Source organism: Euphorbia lathyris, chromosome 3 (assembly GCF_963576675.1).
Source record: "Euphorbia lathyris chromosome 3, ddEupLath1.1, whole genome shotgun sequence".
Lineage (NCBI taxonomy): Eukaryota > Viridiplantae > Streptophyta > Magnoliopsida > Malpighiales > Euphorbiaceae > Euphorbia > Euphorbia lathyris.
Genome location: NC_088912.1, coordinates 65555069 through 65582229, shown reverse-complemented (window position 1 = coordinate 65582229; position 27161 = coordinate 65555069). Strand labels below are relative to the sequence as shown.

The window sequence follows — 27161 nt, the reverse complement described above, 5'->3', positions numbered from 1 at the left end:
CATGGATGATCCCTTCACTTTTATAAGCATTCTAGAAGAGGAGGTGGTGATTATGGAAAATAAATGCAGAGTGAAAAGATGAAGAAGAAGTAGTGATTATTTTGAATTTGTTATGTAACACGATATCCAGGAAAAAGTCTTAAAAGCTGTCCAAACCCAACCATAATGTAACACATTTATGGAATAATTGCCGCCCCTCATGTGAATTGTTACGTTTTGTACCTATAAATGCCTAACTTAAAATGCATGTTAAAAAGTCCTAAATTTGATTCATTGAATTGGAAAAACAATATCTTGATTTTGGTGTGATTTCAATTAAAGAAATGGAGCTGGGTGGTGACGTGTACAGAGCAGGTAGTAGCTTTAGAAGTACAGCTTCTTCAATATGGAGAAACAACAATAACAATAACAATAATAATAATGGTGGTGATGTTTTCTCAAGATCAACTCGTGAAGAAGAAGATGATGATGAAGAAGCTCTTAAATGGGCTGCACTTGAAAAGTTGCCTACTTATGATCGTCTGAGGAAAGGTATTTTAACTAGTGCTTCTCATGGTGGAACACATGAAATTCAAGTAGACGCCCTTGGTTTTCAAGACCGAAAACGTTTGCTTGAGAGATTAGTTAGAGTTGCTGAACAAGATAATGAAAAGTTTCTGTTGCAGCTCAAGAACAGGATTGATAGGTAATGTGCATTTTCAATTAGGAAAAAAGACTATCTACTTTTTCGATTGAACATCAACACATTTATTTTTTCATGTATTGATTCTCTCGTTTTTTGGGGCTTTTAGGGTGGGAATTGAACTTCCTACAATTGAAGTTCGATATGAACATGTAAATATTGAAGCAGAAGCGTTTGTAGGGAGGAGAGCATTGCCTACATTTGTTAATTTCATTGTTAATATATTAGAGGTAACGAATTGCAAATGTTTATCGTTAATCTTAATTTAAACATATCAAGTTTGTTCTTAATTATAGTTTGTTTTAGGGATTGTTGAATTCTCTTCATATCCTTCCAAGTAGAAAGAAATGCTTGACCATCCTTAAAGATGTTAGTGGAGTCATCATGCCATCAAGGTTAGATGATAAGCTTAATCACGGCCATTGTTTCTTCTGATACTATGATTTTGTATTTATCTGCTAATTTCTTCTTTATTCATAAACTCCAGGATTACTTTACTTTTGGGTCCTCCAAGTTCCGGAAAGACTACACTTCTGTTGGCATTGGCAGGAAAACTTGATCCTAGATTGAAGGTGATGATAAAGTCCTTGTAGCTTTGTAATTTTGAATGGTTGAGATTTATTGAACGTTGACTTTCCAGGTTCATTCATTTTCTGGTTGTTGGTTTTCATCATTAACTTTGATAACATAATGAGTTTCTATCTCTTGCAGTTTTCTGGGAATCTGACTTACAATGGGCATCAGATGAATGAATTCATAGCGGAAAGGACAGCTGCCTATATCAGCCAGCATGATCTTCACATAGGAGAAATGACTGTAAGGGAAACTCTTGCATTTTCTGCTAGATGCCAAGGTGTTGGAAGCCGGCATGGTTCGATTTTTCAATCCTTTCTTTTTTAACATTATTTTCATTGATGCAGTGTGATTGTGAATAATAATCTAGATCATTCTTCATATATTGCAGATATGTTAGCAGAGTTGGCTAGACGAGAAAACGCTGCAAATATCAAACCAGATCCGGATCTTGATGTTTTCATGAAAGTAAGAAAAGAAAGGATAACTCTACACATTACTAATGTTTAGAGTTTGAGACCTAGCAGCCTATTTTACTAAATAAGTTGCAGTACAAAATAGAGCTAGACATGTGTTTGTACATGCTTTAAGCCGGAGAGGCATTCGTGTGCAGGTGAGGTGCATTAGAGATAATAAAACTACATAATCTTGGAACCTCAGCAACCAGTTTAAGCTATTAGATTTTTTATGGTCATTCTTACCATTAACTTTAATTGAGCTTTTTTTTTTCTTGTACTTAATGAGAATTGCTTTCTTAACTAAACAAGCTGCATTAAGGAGATTCGTTTTGATTTTCAAATATTCGCCGTATCACAGGCAATATCAACAGAAGGTCAGGAAGCCAATGTGGTCACCGATTATATATTGAAGGTATTAACTTCTCAAAATACTGTAAGATCATGAAAATCTTGATAATTTTCAATTCAAATGCTTTATAACTCATTTAATGTCTTTTTACAGATATTAGGATTAGAAGTGTGTGCAGACACAATGGTCGGAGATGAGATGCTGAGGGGCATCTCCGGTGGACAGAGAAAGCGTGTTACAACAGGTAAAATGAAGGTGAAATCATTGAAATGGCATTTTCATTTTTCAAATTAGTGGCTGAAATCATTGAAATGAAGGTGAAATGCTGGTTGGGCCTGCAAGGGCATTGTTTATGGATGAAATCTCCACTGGCTTGGACAGCTCAACAACTTTCCAAATTGTGAACTCACTGAAGCAATCCATTCATATTCTTAATGGAACTGCTGTCATTTCCCTCCTGCAGCCAGCACCAGAGACTTATGACCTCTTCGATGACATTATTCTTCTGTCCGAAGGCCAGATTGTTTATCAGGGTCCTCGTGAACGTGTGCTTGGATTTTTTGAATCTATGGGCTTCAAATGCCCTGAGAGAAAAGGCGTTGCTGATTTTCTGCAAGAGGTAAGCACAAGCATGGAAATTTTGTATTTCTTCTAATAGCATTTTACTTGAAAATGGCTTATACATGAAGCTCCTTGCAGGTGACTTCAAGGAAAGATCAACAGCAGTATTGGGAACATAGAGATCAACCTTACAATTTTGTCACAGTCCAAGAATTTGCTGAGGCATTTCAATCATTTGATGTGGGACGAGGAATTGGAGAAGTTCTTTCAACCCCATTTGATAAGAGAAAGAGTCATCCGGCTGCTTTGGCTACCGAAAAGTATGGTGTTGGAACAATGGAGCTTCTTAAAGCTTGCTTCTCAAGGGAATTCTTGCTTATGAAAAGGAACTCATTTGTCTATATCTTCAAGCTCATGCAGGTAATTATAAAAAATATTCGTACTCTTAAGTTAACATATGTTATGACAGATTTGTTTCTCGAAGATCGTCTTTTATTTTTATTTTTCGGCTACTTAGCTTACAGTTATGGCAATCATTGCAATGACACTCTTCCTGCGAACTGAAATGCACCGAGAAAATATCATGGACGGAGGTATTTATCTGGGTGCCTTGTTCTTCACTATGGTGATGATCATGTTTAATGGTATGTCAGAACTATCTATGACTATTGCAAAGCTTCCTGTATTCTACAAGCAAAGGGACTTCCTATTCTATCCTCCATGGGCATATTCTCTTCCCACATGGATTCTTAAAATTCCTATTACATTCTTGGAAGTTGCTGTTTGGGTTTTCATCACTTATTACGTCATTGGGTTCGATCCTAACATTGGGAGGTGAGAACATTGAAATAAAAAAAGAAAGGATAAGGAATATGTTCGATTCGAGCTGACGAAAATGCTATGGCTGCAGGTTGTTCAAGCAATACCTTCTGCTCTTACTTGTTAGCCAGATGGCCTCTGGACTATTTCGCACCATTGCTGCAGCTGGAAGAAACATGATTGTTGCTAACACATTTGGGTCATTTGCTCTGCTTGCACTTTTCGCATTAGGAGGGATGGTGCTATCGCGAGGTGCACAATATTAGTATATCAGTTTGTATGATAGAATAATAATATGAAAAGCAAAGGCAAACTGATCTTTCTATTAATTTTTCTACTTTTGGATGCAACAGACAACATTAAGAAATGGTGGTTATGGGGTTACTGGATCTCACCAATGATGTATGGTCAGAATGCAATTGTTGTTAATGAGTTTCTTGGAAAAAGCTGGAGTCATGTAATTTTGTTCAACTGGTTTGCCTATTTTTATGTTTGGAACTATAATTGGGAGAATTCCTAACTTAATTTACAAATTACAGATTCCAGCAAATTCAACCTCAACAGAATCTCTTGGAGTTCAATTCATGAAAGCTCGTGGATTCTTCCCACACGCATATTGGTATTGGATAGGTGTTGGAGCATTGGCAGGATTCATGCTGTTATTCAACTTGTTATTCACTCTGGCTCTCACTTTCCTTGACCGTGAGTTTCTACGTCTTATTCTTACCAGTTCAATACTTTTTCCTGAAAATGAGAGTGTGTGCTAAATAACACAAAAAAATTTGGCAGAATTCGAGAAGCCTCAGGCTATTATACCGGATGAGACTGAAGAAAGAGAAAGAACTGGAAGAGCCCTTCAGTTATCACGAAAAGAAAGCAGTCATAATGGAAATGAAATTAGGCCAAGTGGAACTGAGTCAAGCCATAACAAGAAAAAAGGAATGGTTCTTCCATTTGAACCACATTCCATCACATTTGATAATGTCATATACTCTGTTGATATGCCACAGGTACTAAAAAGTTAAGAATAGAACACCAATTTCTCTATCTCGTCAAAAGAATTGGTGAACTTGACCTTGTGAAACTAAACTTTGCAGGAAATGAAAAATCAGGGAATAGGAGATGATAAATTGGTGCTCTTGAAAGGTGTGAGTGGCGCTTTCAGGCCAGGAATTCTCACAGCTTTAATGGGTGTAAGCGGTGCAGGTAAAACAACTCTGATGGATGTGCTGGCAGGTAGGAAAACTGGTGGATACATAGAGGGGAACATCAATATATCCGGGTATCCAAAGATCCAAGAAACATTTGCTAGAATTTCAGGATATTGTGAACAAAATGACATCCACTCTCCACATGTTACTGTCTATGAATCCTTAGTCTACTCTGCTTGGCTTCGTCTTCCCCCAGACGTCAATTCTGAAACCAGAACGGTAACCATCTATTTCAGATGTCCTATTTTCGATGTAATTACGAACACTTTGTACTTTGCTACATTGATGTATAATACTTTGTTGCAGATGTTTGTTGAGGAAGTGATGGAGCTTGTGGAACTGAATCCGTTGAGGCAAGCACTGGTTGGGTTGCCTGGTGTCAATGGTCTGTCTACGGAGCAGCGGAAGCGACTAACAATAGCTGTTGAGCTAGTGGCAAACCCCTCTATAATATTCATGGATGAGCCAACTTCAGGACTAGATGCAAGAGCTGCTGCAATTGTTATGAGAACGGTCCGGAACACTGTTGACACAGGAAGAACTGTTGTCTGCACTATCCATCAGCCAAGTATTGATATATTTGAAGCTTTTGATGAGGTAAGAAACTTTTTTTTAAAGGATCATAAAGAATTATGGCTTGTTTTGGTTCTGAAGTTCTTAGTGTATCATACTTTTTATTTTATTTTGCAGCTGTTCTTAATGAAGAGAGGAGGAGAAGAAATATATGTAGGGCCTTTGGGACACCATTCTTGTCGCCTAGTTAAATATTTTGAGGTAATAATAACAAAAGAACATTTAAAAAATGTATTTAAATCCTTTTTCATGCTAATTCTGTTTCAATCTTCTCATCTTAGGAAATTGAAGGAGTCAGTAAAATTAAAGATGGTTACAATCCAGCAACATGGATGCTGGAAGTTTCTAGCTCTGCACAAGAGTTGTCTTTAGGCATCGACTTCGCTGCCATTTACAAGAATTCAGAACTCTTCAGGTATACTAGTACTAATTTTCTTACTTGATTGAACAGAAGAATACTCTAACGATATTGATGTTTCGTTCGTCATACAAATAAGCTAGATATGAAATGTTCGCTAATAGTAGTATGTGGCATATTTCAGGAGGAACAAAGCAATGATTGATGAATTAAGCAAACCAGTTCCCGGTTCAAAGGACCTCTATTTCCCTACACAATATTCTCAGTCATTTTTAACTCAATGTATTGCTTGCTTGTGGAAGCAACGTTTGTCATATTGGCGGAATCCACCATATACTGCAGTTAGATTTCTGTTTACAACCTTCATTGCTTTGATGTTTGGGACAATCTTTTGGGATCTTGGCTCCATAAGGTATGCAACATTTAGTACTTGAAAATAATTCGAAAGTAGGAGCTAAAACAGTTTCGTTTAAGCCATCTTAATTATTCTTTTTTCTTTTTTGTGAACTGCAGAACTCAACAACAAGATGTTTTCAATGCTACGGGCTCAATGTACACTGCCGTACTTTTCCTCGGGGTGCAAAATGCAGCGTCCGTGCAGCCAGTTGTTGCGGTTGAAAGAAGTGTCTTCTATAGAGAGAAAGCTGCAGGAATGTATTCAGCTTTGGCCTACGCGTATGCACAGGTGATAAAATTTTCGTATTTTCACGTAATTTCTCATAATTTAGATTTGTTTATTGTTTGACATAATTTATCTTAATTCTGTAACAGGTCCTAGTTGAGCTTCCGTATGTTTTTGTTCAAGCTATTGTGTATTCTCTTCTAACATACTCCATGATCGGATTCGAATGGACTGCTGCTAAGTTCCTTTGGTATGTGTTCTTCATGTACTTCACATTGTTATACTTCACCTACTATGGAATGATGGCCGTTGCTGTGACACCGAACCACCATATTGCATCCATAATATCATCAGCATTTTACGGAATATGGAACCTCTTTTCGGGATTCATCATCCCCCGAACTGTAAGTGTTGAATTGTTTCAAATGTTATATAGGAGAAATTTTATAGTACTTCAGTTGTAACATGTATATAAATAAATACATTGTAATAGACATTATTTATTTAGTGGACTAATGTTATTGTACTGTTGGTGTAACAGAGGATGCCTGTGTGGTGGAGATGGTACTACTGGGCATGCCCAGTTTCATGGACCTTGTATGGATTAATTGGATCACAGTTTGGAGATATTAAGGATACATTTGAGGATTCCTCCCAAAGTGTGGGAGATTTTGTGAGAGAATATTATGGCATCAAGCATGATTTTCTAGGAGTTGTAGCAGCTGTGATTCTTGGAATCACTGTACTATTTGCAACTATTTTTGGTGTATCTATTAGGTCCTTTAATTTCCAGAACCGATAACAATAGTTTTGTAAATTTAGTTATCCTGTAACTTGTATGATAGGAAAATCAGTTGCTTACCAACACATATACTTTCTATTTTGATGTCATGCACTTCACGTGCAACTTATTTGTACTTGCTTTCATTGATTTTGGACCACTACTTTAATGTCCGTGACTTTGCATTCATTTCCTTGATCTGTCACTTGTCCCTTGCCTTTAACAAATTTTTGGATCTCTTGCTATACATACTGAGACATAGATATTACCTTAGGCAATCCGTTAACAAGATCTGATGTAGAGTAGACTCATCATCACTGAAATCATCAAAAGAATATTGATAACCTGCGAATAATTACACTTGTAAGAGATTAGTATAATATCTGTAATTAAACCATTGAGGATGAACTCGAGGATAAAGGTCTTAACCTAAAGATTAAACCATTGAGGAGACTACAGTGTGGTGGGAAGGGTATTCTTCCTACAAACTCTCTGATGATAAAGTTACTAAATGTAATAATTCTTTGTTCCTTTTCTTCCTCTAAAAATCCAACGACTTAACATTAAACGAGAAGTTATTTGTAGACTCAAGGATGGGTTACCTTTTAGTTTGGAAGTTACCTTGTAGTTTGGAAGTTACCTTGAGGAAAGACGTGTTACACGTTTGAGAACATGAGTTCTGAGGTGGGTTGATGATGAATGTTAAGAAAAATGGTAGAGACTTATTTTCATGTATAAGGGGTAAACACCAAGAAGAAACATTCTTTAGTCACTTTCTAGTCCATATGCGTTAATGAAATCGAAAAGGTATAAAGTAATTAACATTACTTATAAAAGCTGTCAAACAAAAAATGCATATCCTTTTTCTTTTATTCACTTGTAGAGAGAGATTGTTTCTAGTGTACGGTATTCTCCCTTGTGTTTCCACACTAATTCCTTCAAATTCTTCCTTCCATAGTTTATTTTTTGAATTAAGGTGTCAAATTGAAACGAAAATGAAATGTGATTTAACGTGGAGAAATGCAAGAAAAGTGAGGAGGAAGTTTAGGAGTTTACGTATTCCAAAAGTAGCGTTTGGGAACCTTAATATATAGCATAGTATACGGATATTTACACTCACCAACCATCATTTGGATTTTTATACAATTGAGGTATCATGAATATATTTTAGCCATGAATTGAAGAATAAAGTTGGAATAAAATGTTAATAGAGAAGCCTTCAAATTTAAATTGCATTACATGTTATTGAAAATCAAATATTATGTATATAGAAGAAAAATTATACATACAATGACTTGAACAAGTTTGTTCCGGCCGGTTATGTAGACAACAAACCAAAACCAAAACCTTGTTATAACAAAAAATAAAAAATTTGGTACAAATTAAAAATAAATAAGTGCAAAAGGGAAAGGCATTTAGTAGTCTACCGCCTCTGGAAATTAAAGGCCTTGATGGAAATAGCAAAAATGAATGCAAATGCAACAGTGATACCCACAACTACAACTGCTACAACTCCAAGAAAATCATGTTTCATGCCATAATATTCTTCAACATATTGCTCCACTGTTTGACCTGAGTCTCCAAGAAGAGTCTTCACATCCCCAAATTGTGATGCAACTAATCCATACAGAGTCCATGCAATTGGGCATCCCCAGTAGTACCATCTCCACCACACTGGCATTTGCTGTTTTTGGAATCAAAGCAAATTAATATTACTTGTCATTCATAAACCATGCATGCATTTTAATGAAATTTAGGGTGCACAATACTTACAGGTCGGGTTACGATGAATCCGGCAAACAAATTCCATATGGAATAGAATGCAGAAGATACTATAGCAGCAATGTGGTGGTTTGGAGTCATAGCAACAGTCATCATTCCGTAGTAGGTGAAGTACATCAACGTGAAGTACAAGAAGAATAGGTACCATAAGAACTTAGCAGCTGTCCATTCGAATCCAATCATTGCATATGTTATAAGGCTGTAAACTGCAGATTGAACGAATACGTATGGAACTTCAATCAGGGCCTGGAACAGAACAAACAAACAAACAAATTAAAACATTGAAGATGTTATGTTATAGTGTATGCATCAAACAGTTCTATAATTCAAGTTGGTATGGTAATGGTACCTGTGCATAAGCATAGGGCATGGCAGAGTACATTCCAGCAGCTCTCTCTCTATAAAAGACGGTTCTTTCAACAGCAACAACAGGCTGCACTGATTGTGCATTTTGCACACCAAGGAAGAGAACAGCTGCATACATTGAACCCATTGCATTCCCAATAGCTTGTACACCGTCACTGAAATTAAAACAGAACAACATTAGATATTAATGGATGATAACAGACAAAATTCTCTCTAACTTTAACTTTTTTGGTAGAATATTGCAACTCACGCTTTGGAGCCAATGTCCCAGAAAATTGTTCCGAACATCAAGGCGATAAAGGTTGTGAACCAGAATCGTACAGCTGTATATGGTGGATTCCTCCAGTATGACCAATATTGCTTCCATAAGCAAGCAGTGCATTGGACTAAGAAGGGCTGTGAATACTCTGTAGGGAAATAGAGGTCCTTTGTACCAGGAGCAGGCTTGCTTAGTTCCTGGATCATTGCCTTGTTTCGTCTGGAATATGCAATCAAGAATCAACAGTAAGAAGAATAGAAATCTCTAGATTACCTAAAGATCTTAGATTAAATGGAAAGCATTAGGTTAAAAAGTACAATATATATACCTATAAAGATCTGAATTCCTGTAAATGTTGGCAAAATCAACCCCTAAAGCCAACTCCTGAGCGGAACTAGAGACTTCTAGCATCCAAGTTGCTGGATTGTAACCATGTGGAATTTTACTGACTCCTTCAATGCTCTGCACCAAAGAATGATGAAAGAATTAGCAGAATGAATAAAGATATGTATCAACTGTTATTCCTTATTGTGCTCATGAGATCAATGTACCTCAAAATATTTAATCAATTGGCAAGAAAGGCGACCCAATTGCCCAACAAATATCTCTTCTCCTCCTCTTTTCATCAGGAATAACTGCAATGCCATAATGAATAAATATGTCAATACTAGTGATGAAAAATCAACATTAGAGCCCTAACTCTTATGTCTTGTAAACATTACATTTCTTTTCCCTTACCTCATCAAATGCATCAAATATATCGATACTTGGCTGATGGATAGTGCAGACAACAGTTCTTCCTGTGTCCACAGTGTTCCTAACTGTTCTCATAACAATTGCAGCTGCTCTTGCATCTAGCCCTGAAGTTGGCTCATCCATGAATATTATTGAGGGGTTAGCTACCAGCTCAACTGCTATGGTGAGCCTTTTTCTCTGCTCTGTAGACAGACCATTCACACCAGGCAAGCCGACTAGCGCTTCCTTCAATGGAGCCAGCTCAACAAGCTCCATCACCTCATCAACAAACATCTGCAACAAAATTTGGCAATATGAAGTTCATTAGTTCGACCTGAGATAATATAAACCCATGCTTGTTGAGCTTTGGCCCTTTTAACATCTCAGACACATACCTTTCTGGTTTTGGCATCAACATCAGAGGACAAACGAAGCCAAGCTGAGTATACTAAGGATTCATATACTGTAACTTGAGGAGAGTGTATATCATTCTGTTCACAGTATCCTGAAATTCGAGCAAAGGTTTCTTGCTTCTTTGGATACCCAGAAATTGCTATGTTCCCCTCAATATATCCACCAGTTTTTCTACCAGCCAGTACATCCATTAGAGTGGTTTTACCAGCACCACTAACGCCCATCAAAGCTGTGAGAACACCTGGCCTGAAAGCACCGCTCACGCTCTTTAAAAGCACTAATTTATCTTCGACAACTCCTTGATTTTTCATTTCCTGTGAAATTCAACATATCAAGATCAAATTTTAATTTTCTTTCAACAATGTCAATGAAAAGAAGAGACTGCACTAGTTTTAAAATTTTGATACCGCTGGCATGTCCACAGAGTAGATAACATTGTCGAAGGTGATGGAATGTGGTACGAAGGGAAGAACCATTCCCTTCTTGCCCTGGCTGACCTCTTCTAATCCATTGCCCCCTTCTGCAAGTAAAACTGAGCTTATTAAACTGCAAATTATCGAAAAATCTGAAAATCACTTGAGATCATTTTATGAATTAGTATGGTACCTGTGTTGTTTCTATGGCTACTTTCAACTTGTGCCATCTGAATGGCTCCCCCAGTTCCACTTGTTTCAGGCTCATCAGATACAACAGCGCGAGGCTTGTCAAATGCTGCAAATTGTATGATCGAGAGAAAATTTTAACAAAAGTTCACATTTTCAGAGATCATAAGTTGAGGATAGCTATGTTACTCACCACCAAAGTAAGAGAGAGCAACGGTGTAAAGGAAGTTGAACAGGATTATATAACCTGCTGATGCCATTACTCCTATCCAATACCATTTTGGTTCTGTGAAGAAACCGCGAGATCTCAGAACTTGAATTCCCAGTGGTTCTGTGGAGGTTGAGTTCACAGGAACCTGTAATTTGAACAATACGTTTAGGCATCAGTTTGTCATGTATATGTAAATGCACTAAATAAATATGGATTGGCTTGCTTAAGAAAATTACATGATTCCAACTGTTGCCAAGAAATTCATTAACAACAATTGCATTCTGCCCATACATCAGTGGTGAAATCCAGTAACCCCATATCCACCATTTCTTGACGTTCTCTGTTATGAAAAGAAAAGAAAACTTAAGTACTTCCATTTATAGAAAGTTCTGATTCTCTCAAGCATACTTTGTGTGCAATACTACCTCGTGACAAGACGACACCACCCAATGCAAAAAGTGTAAGCAGTGCAAATGATCCGAAGGTGTTAGCAACAATCATGTTCCTTCCAACTGCAGCGATAGTTCGGAAGAGACCAGAGGCCATCTGGTTTACTAATAAAAGTAGGAAGAACTGCCTAAACAGCCTGCACAAGAAACATAACATTTTTAAATGAGCAGGTAAGACATAAGAAAAAATAGCATGGCAAAGGAAGATGTTAGTTTTCAGTTTCTCTTACCTTTCAACATTAGGATCAAATCCGATGATATAATAAGTAATGAACACCCAGACACCAACTTCCACAAATGTGATGGGAATTTTAAGGATCCATGAAGGAATTGAATATGCCCATGGAGGAAAGAATAGGAGGTCTCTTTGCTTGTAGAATACTGGAAGCTTTGCAATGGTCATAGACAGCTCAGACATACCGTTAAACATGATTGTGGTTAGGCCAAAGAACAAAGCCCCCACAAAAATATTTCCATCTTCAACATTATCCCGATCCATCTCAGTCCTAAAGAAGAGTGTCACACCAATGATTGCCATCAAAATGAGCTGGTACAAAGATGCAATTAGTGAGGATTAATACCCAAAACTGCAAAATTTAGAGCCTGAAAATATTTATTATGTTGACAATTACTTGGGAAAGCTTGAAGGTGTAGACAAATGAGTTCCTTTTCATGAGCAAGAATTCCCTTGAGCAGCATGCTTTGAATAACTCCATCTTTCCAACCCCATAATGTTTTTTTGTCAAAGCAGCTGGATGATTCTTGCTCTTATCATATGGAATAGAAAGGTCCTGCCGAACTCTTCTTCCTATTTCAAAAGATTGAAATGCCTTGACGAATTCGTCCACTGTTACAAACCTGTAAGGCTGCTCTTTATTTGCCCAGTACTGCTTCTGATCTTTCTTAGATGTCACCTGCAGTAAATTCAATACTCATATGAGTTGATGGAACTTCATCTTAAATAAAATTGCTATTGCAGAAGCAGAAATGTCATTACTTCTTGTAAGAAGTCAGCAGCTCCTTTTCTTTCTGGACACTTAAAGCCCATATGTTCAAAAAACTCGAGCACATTCTCACGAGGACCCTGATACACTATCTGACCGTCTGAGATCAGAATGATATCATCAAAGAGGTTGTAAGTCTCTGGAGCTGGCTGAAGAAGCGAGATGATAGTAGTTCCATTATAAATGTGAACGGAATGCCTCAGTGAGTTAACAATTTGAAATGTTGTTGAACTGTCCAAACCAGTAGAAATCTCATCCATAAATAATGCCTTTGACGGTCCAACCAACATTTCACCTGGAATTAGATTGATGAGTATAAGTTCATGCATATACTTGAAAATGCAATCATTAATTCACTTTGAAGATGGAATTGAAATTGACTATGGAGGTTACACTGTATTCTTCTTACCTGTTGTAACACGCTTTCTTTGGCCTCCAGAAATGCCCCTTATCATTTCATTGCCTACCATAGTATCTGCACAGACTTCCAATCCTAATATCTGTTGAATTTAAGAGATAAATATATCAAACATCTTCTTGAATATTGAATATGTTGTTTCTGAAGTCATGTCTTTGTTATTAAAACACTCCACTGTGAAAATACCTTCAAAACATAGTCTGTGATAACATTAGTCTCTTGACCTTCCGTGGCTGCTGCCTGTGATACCAAATATGAAAGATAAAGAAAATCAATCTCTGCTAGAAATAGAACTTATTATTCAAAATTATTATGGTTAAGATCTTCACTGAGCATATGATAGTTATAAATATGAAGAATAGTTTTTTCACCTTCATAAAGACATCAATATCAGGATCAGGCTTAATATTTGCTGCCTTTTCTCTTCTTGATAACTCTGCTAGCATTTCTGCAAATCACAAAAGTTTTAGTATTATGAAAATAGTTTAGCAAAAATAATTTTAAGAAAAAGGGGGAAAGAAAGAAAGAAAGAAAAGAGCATATATATCAAGTCTGGTTATCTTACCATGTTGAGTTCCAACTCCCTGGCATCTAGCAGAAAAAGCCAAAGTTTCTCTAACAGTCATTTCTCCGATGTGAAGATCATGCTGGCTGATGTAGGCAGCTGTTCTCTGAGGTATGAACTCATTCATTGCATGCCCGTTGTAAGTCACACTACCCGAGAACTGAGAAAGGAATTTGGGAAATCGAGAAACATTAGAAACTACATCGGCCCTCATGATTCATTAAAAAGTAGAACAAAATATATGGGTACCTTTAGATCAGGATCAAGTTTTCCAGCTAGAGCCAACAAAAGTGAAGTCTTTCCGGAACTTGGAGGACCCAAAAGCAAAGTCATTCTGTCATGTACACATACCAAAAAGATCAGCAACTAAAATTACCGAAGCTAATTCAGAAATTAATTGTTGAGAGTTTGAAATACCTTGATGGCTTGAGGATTCCACTAACATCCTTAAGTATGGTCAATGGTCTCTTCCTACTTGGAAGGAGATGTAAAGAATTCAAGAGACCCTTTAAGATTGAAAAGGGAAAAGAAAAGTTAGCTTATAGGCACACCATAACCATAACCGAATCAAATAGGCTATTCTGCAGATAACTTACCTCTACAACACTGAAGGAGGAGTTGAAGAATGAAGGCAAAGCATTACTTCCTACAAAAGCTTGTGCTTCTACATTTAGATGATCAAATCGGACTTCAATTGTCGGAACTTCGATTCCCACCCTAAAATTGTAAGAAACAATGAAACATAAGGAAAAAACAGAGGTTTTGGTATTCTCTGGAACATTATATTATATGAAACAGAAAAGGAAGAAATAGGTACCTATCAATACGATTTTTGAGCTTCAACAAGAATTTCTCGTTATCCTCATCAGCAACTTTAACCAACCTCTCAAGCAAAGCTTTTCTTTCTTGAAATCCAAGGTTATCGACATCAATTTCATTAGTAGCACCTTTAGAAACACTAACCAAAATACCTTTCCTCAAGCGATCATAAGTTGGAAGCTTTTCAAGAGCTGCCCATTTAAGAGCTTCTTCATCGTCTTCCTCTCTTGAAGATGCAGAGAAAACATCTGCACCACTGTTTCTCCAAATGGAAGAGCTTCCTCTGCGTAAACTATTCCGTAAACTAGTACTGCCTAAGTAATGATCGCCGTCCATGACGGGTGACTTTAACACTTATGATCAAATTAAATTGTTCTTCTTAATTTGTTGAGTTTTTGGTTATTTCTTGAGTAGAATTGTGAACTAAAAAGAAAACCCCAAATTGAGAGTTGAAGAGAGAAATGGTTGTGAATGAATGGAAATGGGGTTTCTCTGCAAAATGAGATGAAGGACTTGAGGTCTTTATAAGTGTGGGGGATACAAGAATGGCGGCCATTGAACTTTCAAACTTGGTGTGCATTTTTCACCTTCAAACTTTTCATAAAGACAAAAATATTTACGTGTTTAAAATTAGAGAAAAATCTATTTTTCTTCTTCCAATATATCTATCTATCTATCTGATCTGACCATTGCCATAAGCCCATTCAATATTTCTTAGTTTCCACGGTATCTGGAAGCAATGTCTATTGCCACCTCGGACAGTTGCCTCTTTCTTGCAGTACTGTGAATAATAATAATAATAATAATAATAGTTTATTACTATTATTTAAATAAGTATTATTTTTTTGTCCGGTTTGAAATAAGGATGGCTGCTCAATGGAGGCTGAAATGTCTTATCTAATACATTATTGGGTCTAATATTTCTATTCTTTTTCTTTTTTGAAAGATGAAATTCTTAATAAAATAAGTACCTTCCATTCCATCACTTTATATAAGTTTTTCAAGATATTTGACACAAATTAAAAATATATTGGTTAACTAAAAAAAATTTTCTCACATGTTATTATTGGAGAATAAACATCGAATACTAAAAAAACATGTACCAATTCAAACAAAATTTAATATTTAGAACAAAAAACTAAATTAAAAGTTCTTAGAATTTTAGAATTACTTGTATATGGAGGAAAAAACTAATTTGTTATAATGAACTATATAAGGGAATGGAGGTAAATTAGCTTTACATAATATATATTATATATTGCTGGTAAGCAATCGTGATTTATATATGGAGAGCTAATTTTAGCTTTACAGCAGGTGTCAGAATTAGATTTATGGAGTTGGAGAAAAAAAAATTGAAGTCCAGTATGTTATGTCTAGAATTTTTTTGCCTCGAACACTCTAAAATTTCGTCGTTTTGGTGAGTTAAATGCTTAAAAAATTAAAAGTTCGCATGCTAAAATGAGTGCATATATGTAATATTTATAAATTCAACACTAATTTCTTTAAAATTATACAACTCTTATCTTTTTATTTTAAATTATGAATTTCTTATAATTTCCATAAAATAAAATTTAATTCAAAAATTAATTTTTTTAGTTTCAAAAGTTGAAAATTTGATTTAGAAAAAAAAAACAGTTCAAAAGTGTGAAAAAGATAAAAATGATATAAAAAGTTTTAAATTGGCTTAAAACATTATTTAGATTATGATCAATCAAAAAATTTGGTTTTATTTGATAACATTTGACTTCTGGCTTATTCGTTTGTAATTTTAATATTTTAAAATTATTGAATTTTAATATTTTAAAATTATTGAATTGGTTAAGAGATATGTTTTAATACAAAGAATTTCTGAGTTCAAACCTCTCATTTTGATTAATTGCACTCAAGTCTTCTCTAATTTTTTTTTTCCGTATATATAATGGTTGTATAGCGACTTCAATAATATGGGTGGTGATTGGTGATGGATGATTGTGAATTATTTATAGAGAATATGATATTGATTTATATCAAGAAATTCAATTGATTTAGCATCCATTTATTTTCCTTTTGTCGAAACTATTTTTTGCCTTTCCATACTAAATATGAGATAGAAAATGTTTGGTAAAATTCTAAAACAGTTATGTTTTAGAGAAAAGACAACTAATAGCAACAACAAACAATAAACATCAACAATGGAAACAAACAAACCTTAAAGTATATATAGTGTAGTTAGTTGAAATTAGTATATATTTCTAAAAAATAAATGAAATTATGAGTTAATGTCATGAATTCCACACTGATCCTATAGGAGATCTAACCGAAAAAAAAATAGCATATTTACATGGGGAGAAAATGAGAGAGAAAAAAGTAAGAAAAAAGAATATTGATTAAAAAAGTTCAGACTTTAATAAGGTTATTACTCGTATTTCTTCTTTTTTTTTTTTTTTTTTTTTTGCTAAACATTGCAAAAGTATGCTAAAATAAAATAGCATAAACTAAAGAAAAAATTCTCGTGTCCTGGACTCATCGGACAATATAGGTTTTTGTGCCATTTGCTTGACCTCATTGTTAATTACTTAATCCCTACTTAATTAGCACTGTAATTAAGTACAGACGACTTTACAATTTCCATGAATCATTCATTGGGCATTGTGTCCAACATTTAAATATTTAGATATTTAGAGATGATCCAAGTAAGATATTGAGCATTTGATTATTATATTTGTATATTTGTAAAATAATATGGTTGGTTTAATTAATTGATGGATCCATTATAATTGATTTAATTAATTGGTGGATGTTTTGTGATTGGTGCATCCATTATGATGGAGTGGTTATAGAATTTAACCATTGGAGTTAGATAATTGGCTTAATACATACGGAGCCCCCTGTACTTGACAATTTTTTTCATTTTACCCCCTAAACTCAAGGGACAACCTATTGACCACCTAAACTCCCCAAAAGCCACCCAATTTACCCCCTCATCACATTTGACCGTGAAATATTATGTCCCGTAAATTACACGCGCTTGACTTTGATCCACGTGGCATTCTCGACTTAAAATACAATTGCCATGTCAGCAATGTTTCTGAAATGACGTTTTTGCCCTTCTTCCACTGAAAGAGTAGACGCTTCAGTTCTCCATTGGAGTCATTTTCATTATCGATCAGACACAATGGAAGCAAATGTCCATCGATTCCTCTCTTCATTTCACTTTCTTTCTCTATGCTTCTAAAGCTCCATTATTTCCGATCGCGAGTTAGGGTTTCTGGGCTATAGCGTATACTGGTTTTGAACGCGGACTGGTTTTCATCGTGAACTGGTATTGATCGTGGACTGATGTCGTTTGTGAGTTAGGGTTTATTGGATTCAGATACGAAGCTTAAATCCTTCATACAGGTTAGTGTTGAACTTTACCTTATCATATTCCTATTACTTTGCTTGGATGATATTTTGGATGATATTAGCTTTTATCAGTAGGTTTTTTTTGTGATATTTTCTGAACTCTGAGGGCAAATGATAAAGGGAGAAAAGAATATATGCATGTGGGTTCAGTTGTCAACTGATATGGCTACTTTTAGTTGCTTTTGCTGTGATGGGTACTTTTTTATCAATTAATTTGTCTGTTTATGTCAAAGAATCTTATAGTTTTGCTTTTTTTTTGTATTTGTCAGCTATCAAAATGGGGGATGTAAGTGTATTTTTACATCATGGTGGTAGGACAGTGCTATGTGAGAGTGGTTTCAAATATGTGGGTGGTGTTGTTGAAGAATATAATCAGGTTGACATGGATAGGTTAGCAGTGCTTGATCTGTTCTGGTTTGTGTGGGATTTAGGATACAAGAGATGTGGGTCTTTGTACTACAAAGATGGTAGGAGTGGTGAGTTAAAGATACTTGGTAATGATAGGGCCCTAATGAAAATGTTTACCTACAAGGGCAATACAGATATTACTGAAGTTTATGTGGACAAAACTGAAGATGCACAGCCTTGTGGGACCCTGGATCCTAATGTGAAAGTGGAAGTAATAGCTGGGATGAGTAGTAACACTGTCCCTACACATATGGAGCCTTTAAATGGGGAGGATGTGCAAACAGATATACAGAAAGAAGGAGTTAATGTGCAACCAGATCTAGAAAGAGAAGAAGTTGAAGAAGTGAATGAAGTACAAGAAGGGGAAGAAGTGAATGAAGGAAAAGAAGTGAATGAAGGAGATGAAGTTGTAGGAGTTAATGTGCAACCAGATCTAGAAAGAGAAGAAGTTGAAGAAGTGAATGAAGTACAAGAAGGGGAAGAAGGGCAAAAAGTGAATGAAGAACAAGAAGTGAATGAGGGAGAAGAAGTTGCGGGAGTTAATGTGCAACCTGAAGGGAAGAAGTTGAAGACAGTGGTGAATCTTCAGACGAAGAATATGCAGATGGGGAAGTGGAATCAGAGACTGAGTCAGAGCCTGATTCATATGTAGGCGAAGTTGATGTTGAGGCAGTCAACTATGAATCTGAAGGAAGTCAGTGTGCAGAAGAACTAGTTGAAGTGAGGCAGAGTCGTGTAAGTCAACAGAGAGATAGATCCAATAGGAAAAGGCCAGCGCCACCTTTTGAAGTTCAACTTGGAGCTTTAGGCACAGATAAAGGGCTAGAATCTGAAGTAGAACAACAACCTAGGGATGGACTACTCGGTGGTGATGAGGAGTACATTGGCTCCTCAGATGTAGACAGTTTTGCCTCTGACACTGAAGATGAAGATGGACCCCATAGGAGGAGATGCAAAAGAGTTCACTATGACCCAAATAGTGAAGTACCAATGTTTCAACTTGGCATGGTATTCAAAAGTGTATACCAATTTAGAGAAGCTTTGCAGAAATATGCAGTGAATCGGGGTGCAAAACTGAAGAAGAAACCTAATGATTGGGATAGAGTTAGGGCTAGATGTCGTGGAGTAAGGTGTAAATGGCAGATTTTGGCTAGCTTGGATCGTAAAAGTAACAATTTCATTGTGAAGACTTACATACCTACACATCACTGCGAGAAGACTAACAGGAATAGATTATGTGATTCTAAGTTCATTGCTCAACATTTCAAAGGGATAATACAGGACACACCAAACATAAGATTGTGGAGATTACAGGAAATTGTGAAGGAAAAGTTTGATCTTTATGTGGGCAAGACAATTCTGTGCAGGGCCAAGCATCTAGTTATGAAGAGGTTTATGGGTGATTACAATGAGGAATTTAGAAGGCTACATGATTACAAGGATGAAATCCTAAGGTCCAATCCTGGTTCAACCTGTGTCATCCATTATGACACCAAAGATTTACCTCCTAAGCAGATTTTTAGAGGAATTTACATTTGTTTCAAGGCAATGAAAGAGGGATTCAAAGCAGGTTGCAGAAAGCTCATAGGAATGGATGGTTGTTTTTTAAAGGGTGTGTGTAAAGGGCAGCTCTTGTCTGCAATAGCAAAAGATGGAAATTCACAAATGTATCCAATAGCTTGGGCAGTGATAGACCATGAGACAAAAGACACTTGGAAGTGGTTCTTGAAGTTGGTACAAGAAGACCTGGAACTTGGAGAGGGAGGAGGATTCTCCTTAGTCACAGATATGCAAAAGGTATGTATATCACAAATGTCATGTTTTGTGTTTTTTGGTAAATTGTGATTGTGGTCTTTAATGTTCTGTGTTGTGGTCTTTACTGATTGTGGTCTTTAGTGATTGTGGTCTTCAATGCCCTGTTTTTGTGGTCTTTAGTGATTGTTGTCTTTAGTGATTGTGGTCTTTAGTGATTGTGGTCTTCAATTCCCTGTTTTGTGGTCTTTAGTGATTGTGGTCTTCAATGCCCTGTTTTGTGGTCTTTAGTGATTGTTGTCTTTAGTGATTGTGGTCTTCAATGCCCTGTTTTGTGGTCTTTAGTGATTGTGGTCTTCAATGCCCTGTTTTGTGGTCTTTAGTGATTGTGGTCTTTAATGACCTGAAAATGTGTTAACATGTTGATACAGGGCTTGATTCCAGCTATTCAAGAAGTCTTACCTGCTGTCTGTCATAGGATGTGTGCTAGACATGTTCTAGCTAATTGGGGAAAGCAATGGAGGGGGGTTGAGAGGAGATAATGTTTTTGGAAGGTGTGCAAGTCCACATTTGAGGCGCAGTTAAAGGATAATCTGCAGGAGTTGAACACTTTGGGTGGGAAAAAGATTGTTAGTGATTTGTTGAATTATGATTTAGAGAGATGGTGTAGGGTGTACTTTAGTATGGATAACAAGATCGATGTGGTGGACAACAACATGTCTGAAACGTTTAATGGATGGATTCTAGCTGCTAGGCACAAGACTATCATATCAATGCTTGAAGAGATTAGGATCAAGTGCATGCACAGGCACATTGAGATGAGGGCGTTTTGTGAGAATAAATGGATTAGTGACATATCTCCTATGGCGTTAAAGTGTCTAACCCGCAATACATGTGCTTCTATGAGGTGTAGGATTGAGTGGAATGGGGATGCAGGTTTTGAAGTAGTAGAAGGGGAATACAGGCATGTAGTTAACTTGAGGAAAGAGACTTGTACATGCAGGGCTTGGGGTTTGAAGGGAATACCATATGCTCATGCAGTTGCTGCCATGCATAAACAAAATTTGGATCCTATTAATTTTGTTAGTCATTGGTATAGGAAGGAGAAATATGGTTTGACCTATGGGCATTTCATTCAACCTGTGTTGAACATGAAAATGTGGCCAAGTAGCACAAATCCTCCAATTCATCCACCTGAGATCAGAAAAATGCCTGGAAGACCTAAAAAGAATAGGAGGAAGGATAGAGATGAAATCAAGAAAATTGGCAAACTAAGCAGGAAGGGAGCAACAATGACTTGTACAAACTGCAAGAACCAAGGGCACAACAGAAAGGGTTGTCCTGCATTAAAGAAAGCTGGTAGAGAGGTACATTTATTACAACTTTAATAAATTGTCATATTGTTTGGTCTTTTTGCACATCTTTAATACAGCTTTCATACATTTTGGTGGAATGCAGGGTGCTGGCCCGAGTGGAACAAAGGATGTCGGAGCTGGGTGTAGTGGAACAAAAGATACCGGAGCTGGTTATAGTATAACAAAAGAGGTTGGTGCTAGTGGCACGCAATCTGCTTGTGGAAGTGTAATGCAGGGTGCTAGTCCTACTGGAACGCAATCTGCTTGTGGAAGTGGAATGCAGGGCTCAACCTCGTCAGTGATACGATCTACGCTATTTGATTCAGAAAGCTTCATAGCGTATGGAAGAAAGAGGCCCAGTAGTCCTGTTACTCCTGTTATACAGACTCATTTCAAGAGGCCCAGATTTTCAGGGGTAGGTGTGTTCATATCTGAACGAACTGGGTGGACTTGTGCTCAGGTACATTGTGTTTTTATTCGGTTTTTTATAGTAAATGATTTGTACTGTGTGTGTGGAATTTAGTTTCTGATGTTTGGTTGACATGTTTGTATGGTGTATGTAGAATTTAGCTGGTGAAAGGACCGTTCTTTCAACTGGACCAAGCATATTGAAGAACTCATCTGAAGTTACAGGCAACCTTGGATTCCAACCTGATAAATTGAAATGGAAAGGCAAACAAGCCATGACTGCCACACAATTACAGCAAGCAAAACTGGATAAGAGAACACAGTCAAAGGCAAGGGTATCAAGGGCTAGAAACTCAACACAAACAAGTGCAGCTCAGTCTGTACCTAAAGCACCCACAAGTGCAGCTCAGCCTGTACCCCCTATACCCAAAAATACAGCTCCAGTTAGAGTTACAAGATCAGTTTCACAACAAATAGCAGCTTCACAACCAAATGCAAGAGGTCCTCGTCTTACAAGATCAGTCGCTCAGCAAGCAAATTCACAACCAAATGCACCTGGGACTGTTAGATGGATGCCCTGAATATTTTAGCTTTGTGTTTTTTGGCCTTTTTGGATTTATTTTGTGGCCAAATTGATATCTTGGACATGTTATTATAGGCATTTTTTTTATTTTGGACATGTTGATATTTTGGTAGCAGCTTTGTACTCTGCCCTTTTTGGCCAATTTCATTTGGCATTTTGTTTGTCAAATTGCCTGTAATGAACAAGTTTCAAGATATATGTCAAATTTTATGTTTGAAGTTCAATTGTTTGTACTGATAGAAGCTCTCAGATTATATTTCAATTGTCTACTGATATAAGCTTTTAGGTTATATTTCAACTGTCTAAAGAGAACAATTACAGGTCTGAAACATGAAATAACAGTGTTAAATGAGCATTACAAACTTCACAATTACAGGCTTAACATTTCAAGCAAATCAAGCATTTGACAACTTAACAATGGTCTCAATTACACTTCAGTGTTGCATTCATAACAACTCAACTACTCATAAACCACACCCCTGTTAAAAACCCTACAATGTAAATGACTACCATTCTCTTCCATTGACTTTTATTGCCTGATATCTTGTTCAATTGCATGCTGCCATTCCCATCTTCCTCTTGTTTAACCCTATTCAGCAGACCTGTGATTACTTTTCTACTTTGGCAATGCACTTCTTCTCTATCATACCAATTGAAAAATCCACAATATTTGGGTCCCTGCAATTCAACATTTACATTTAATTCAAGCCAATTATCAATGAATTGTATGTAATCAAGAAGCTAAAACACATACCCCATAATTTCGACATCCATAAAAACGTCTTCCTGGATTACGAGGTCTCCATGACACTTTCAATACAGCACGTTCACCACAGAAACATATCTCTTGACCCATCATCAATTCAATTTCCTTCCTTTTCTAGGAAAAATCAATTTCGACACACAACTTATAAACCCAGAAGAAATGAAACCCAGACTTCAGATGAACAACCTAGAAGAAATTAAGGAGTTTAGCGAGAAGAAACCACAGATGGAGAGAAGAACGAACCAGAAGAAATCACGGATGGAGAAGAACGAACCAGAAGAAATCACGGACTTGCAGCGAAGAAGACGAAATCTATTCGCAGAAGATGGAGGAGAAGAAGAATAGAAAATGGCGAAGAAGAAGAAGATAAGTCGATTAGCATAAGATGGAGGCGAAGAAGAACTGGGTAAATCCAGAAGAGCAGAAGATGATGAAACGAAAATGGCGAAGAAATCGTTCATAACAAGGAGATGTTACCGTTGAAATGCATAGGATCCCAGGACTCACGCGCGTTTGGCGTTTGAGAACCAAACGTTTGCCATGTCAGCGCCACGTTTGCGATGAGGGGGTAAATTAGGTGGCTTTTGGGGAGTTTAGGTGGTCAATAGGTTGTCCCTTGAGTTTAGGGGGTAAAATGAAAAAAAATGTCAAGTACAGGGGGCTCCGTATGTATTAAGCCTAGATAATTTAATAAAATGGTGTTTATTAAATGGATGATGTGGCATGTATATTGAGTAGTTGCGAGTATCAACCATTGGAGATGCTCACCTAATCCGATCAATAATTTAATTTTTCAACCATCTAGAAATGAATAGAAAGGATGCATCTTATCAACACCCAAAAATTAGTTTAGGGGGTGTTTAGTTGCTACTTTTTTACCTTTTGTTTGCCTTTTCACTTTAAAAAGTGGAGTTTCAGGTATTTGGTTAGACTCATGTTGTTTGCTTTTTATAGCTGAAAAGTAGTTTTTTATAAAAGCAGAGAATCTCTATTTTTTGAAAAGGCAACATTTTCAAACAACAAACAGCAAACTGTATATAAAACAAACGGACCCTAATTATGTATACACTCAGCTATCACGTCCATTTTTATATCGAATCAGTAATTTAATAACATATGTCATATATTTTAGGGCTCGTTTGGTTCGCGGAATAGAGGGAGAATAGAATAGCTATTCCTAAGGAATACTTATTCCCACCTTTGGTTCAATATTTTTTATGGAATAGCTATTCTATGGAATCCATATTCCTTGTTTTCATGGAATAGTTATTCTTTAATTTATCAAAAGAATAGTCTATTTCTAATTTTGTATTTTTATAATTTACAAAATTACCCTTCATTAAATCCTCAATCTTCTCTCTAGCCCATTTTTGAAATCTTATATATTTTGGTGAATGCATAATTTATATCATAAAAAAACGTGAAAAATGAAAAAAATGAGAAAAATGGTTAAAAATGTAAAAATACGAAAAATATGAAACACAAAAACGAGAATAATGTAAAAAAAGTTACAAACACGAGAATATGCAAAAAAAAATACGAAAAATATGAAAACGTGAACAAACGGGAAAAACAAGAAACCCCAAAAAAAAACAAACACATGAATAATGTGAAAAAGTGACAAAACACGAAATATACTAAAAAAGTAAAAAAATACGAAAAACACGAAAACGTGAAAACGTGAAAAAATATGAAAAAATGAAAACGTGAAAAATACGAAAACGTAAAAAAATACGAAAACGTAAAAAATGCTAAAACACAAAAATGTGATAATAAGTGAAAAACGCGATAAACATGAAAATGCAAAACATACAAACAAACCACAAAAACGTGAAAAAATACGAAAAACATGAAAAAGCGCGAATAACACGAAAAAGTAATAAAATGCGGAAAATACAAAAATGCAAAAAAAAAAACGAAAGCACGAAAAACAGAAAACAGAAAAACTAAAACGTGAAAATGTGAAAAAAAACAAAAAAAAATGCAAAAAAATACAATAAGGTGAATAACACGAAAACGTGACAAAACGCGAAAAATACGAAAAAGTGAACAAACACCAAAAACAAGAAAACTTCGAAAACATGAAAAAGCGTAAAAAAAATGCAAAAAACATGAAAATATGAAAAAACGTAATAAACGCATTTTTCATATTTTCGTGATTTTCGAAAATTTTCACTTTTTGTGTTTTCACGTTTCTTTTTGTATTTTTTTCACGTTTTTCTGTTTTTCATATTTTTTTCATATTTTCGCGTTTTTAACATTTTCATGTTTTCCACATCTGTTTATGTTTTTTGTGTTTTTTTGCATTTTCTTGTTTTCATGCGTTTTTCTATATGTTTTTCCTATTTTTGCGTTTTCATAGCTTTCCACGTCTCTATAATTATGTTTTTATTGTTTTTTCGTCTTTAAAAATTTTCATGTTTATTTCTGTCTTTCATGTTTCCCTTTTTTCCTGTTTTTTCTATATATATTTTAAAATAATATATATTAAATATTTTAACAATTTATAGTAATAATTAAAATTTTAAAAGAAATATGACATTACATTTGAAGGTAATGTTGTATTTTGAGTAAAAAAACTATCTATTTCATTCCACCAACCAAACATAGGAATAATTATTCCTAGGAATTTTTATTCAATTCTTTGCTATTTTATTCATTTGGAATGGAATAGCCATTCTATTCCATTCCATTTTATTCCGCGAACCAAACGGCACCTTAGAATGTATGGTTTATAGTTTAGGACCCGAGGATGGAATCTATTTGATGCGGGGCATCTTTCCCTAAGATCGGGTCCGGACGAGGGAAGTCGGAGGAAGAATCTAGCACGAGCAACAAGCGAGCAAGGAGGCCAAAATGTGCTACACAACATGTGGGGCACGCTCCGCATGGCTTATTACACGCTCCGCGTACTTGAGGGTTTGATCCAAAGAGAAGTCCAGGAGGTCATCTACGCAGGGCTTGGATCGGGCACGCTCCGCGTAGAGTTAAAACACGCTCCACGTATAAGAAGAAATGATCCAGAGAAGAGTTCGGCAGCCAAGGCACGCCCCACGTAGAATTGGACACGCCCCGCGTAGAGTGAGTACTGATCCAGAGAGGAGCTCAACAGCCAAGGCACGCCCTGCGTATAATTAGGTACGCCCCGCGTGCCTTCAGCTTAAGGAACTTGCTCCTTACTCCAGCTTCCTCCTTATTTACAATCCTGCCACTCCTTATTTACACCTTTGCCACTCCCTTATTACAACCATGCCACTCCCTATTTACCATCCATGCCACCACTTTATAATTAACCCATTTACCCCTTATCTTTATGTTTTACTTAGTTATGTAATTTGCCATTTATGTAATTTGGCAATTAGGGTTTTTGAGATGATATAAATACATCTCTTTCTATTGTAATCTTTAACTTTTTATCAATCAATATTAAAACTTCTTCAAGAAGCTTGTTAAGGTTTTCACCTTCAACAATGGGGGATCTTTGATTTCCTACGGATTTAGTCCGTAAAACCCGGGATTCACTCCTTCTAGTTTAGCTAGAGAAGAAATATCTTTGTTAGTTTTCGATTAAAACTTTCAGATAAAACCGATCTGTATCAGTTGGTATCAGAGCCGATCGTTTTCCTTGAACGAATACTTCTTTCGACAATGATTCAACCGAGTTATTCACAAGCCTTAAAGGAACATCTTGAAGCTGAGACAATGGAGATGGAGCTCCAATATGTTGAGATGATAAGAAAGACAAGAGAGAACTTGGAGCAAGAAGAAATGGAAAGACTCCAAACGGGAACCCGAAATAGCCGGAGACGACAACGTCGAGCCCAACGGAAAAGATATGGAGAAACCACTATTTCACCTCCTAAAGATTCATCCCAAATCTATCCCATTTTACAC

General features: G+C 36.2%; 2 protein-coding genes across 2 annotated transcripts; one reads left to right on the top strand and one right to left on the bottom strand.

Annotated features, from left to right (window-relative positions):
• The first annotated feature begins 269 nt into the window (after positions 1-269).
• Positions 270-7199, top strand: LOC136222457 (pleiotropic drug resistance protein 1-like). Its single transcript, XM_066010233.1, has 23 exons — positions 270-685; positions 792-912; positions 989-1077; positions 1170-1254; positions 1394-1553; positions 1647-1723; positions 2072-2125; positions 2216-2306; positions 2380-2681; positions 2762-3043; positions 3141-3457; positions 3534-3694; positions 3796-3899; positions 3982-4144; positions 4232-4452; positions 4540-4872; positions 4960-5250; positions 5344-5427; positions 5508-5641; positions 5769-5996; positions 6098-6269; positions 6356-6610; positions 6748-7199. Exons 1-23 carry the CDS (start codon positions 324-326, stop codon positions 7006-7008), a joined length of 4347 nt encoding a protein of 1448 aa, XP_065866305.1. The 5' UTR covers positions 270-323; the 3' UTR covers positions 7009-7199.
• A 1006-nt stretch (positions 7200-8205) lies between these two features.
• On the bottom strand, positions 8206-15114 carry LOC136224902 (pleiotropic drug resistance protein 1-like). The gene is made up of 24 exons (XM_066013330.1): positions 14610-15114; positions 14389-14509; positions 14210-14298; positions 14042-14126; positions 13793-13952; positions 13599-13675; positions 13414-13467; positions 13219-13309; positions 12803-13104; positions 12438-12719; positions 12036-12352; positions 11782-11942; positions 11593-11696; positions 11339-11501; positions 11150-11254; positions 10951-11063; positions 10525-10857; positions 10133-10423; positions 9946-10029; positions 9723-9856; positions 9386-9613; positions 9119-9290; positions 8761-9015; positions 8206-8671 (listed from the first exon to the last, which is right to left on the bottom strand). Exons 1-24 carry the CDS (start codon positions 14945-14947, stop codon positions 8411-8413), a joined length of 4320 nt encoding a protein of 1439 aa, XP_065869402.1. The 5' UTR covers positions 14948-15114; the 3' UTR covers positions 8206-8410.
• Positions 15115-27161: the final 12047 nt, after the last annotated feature.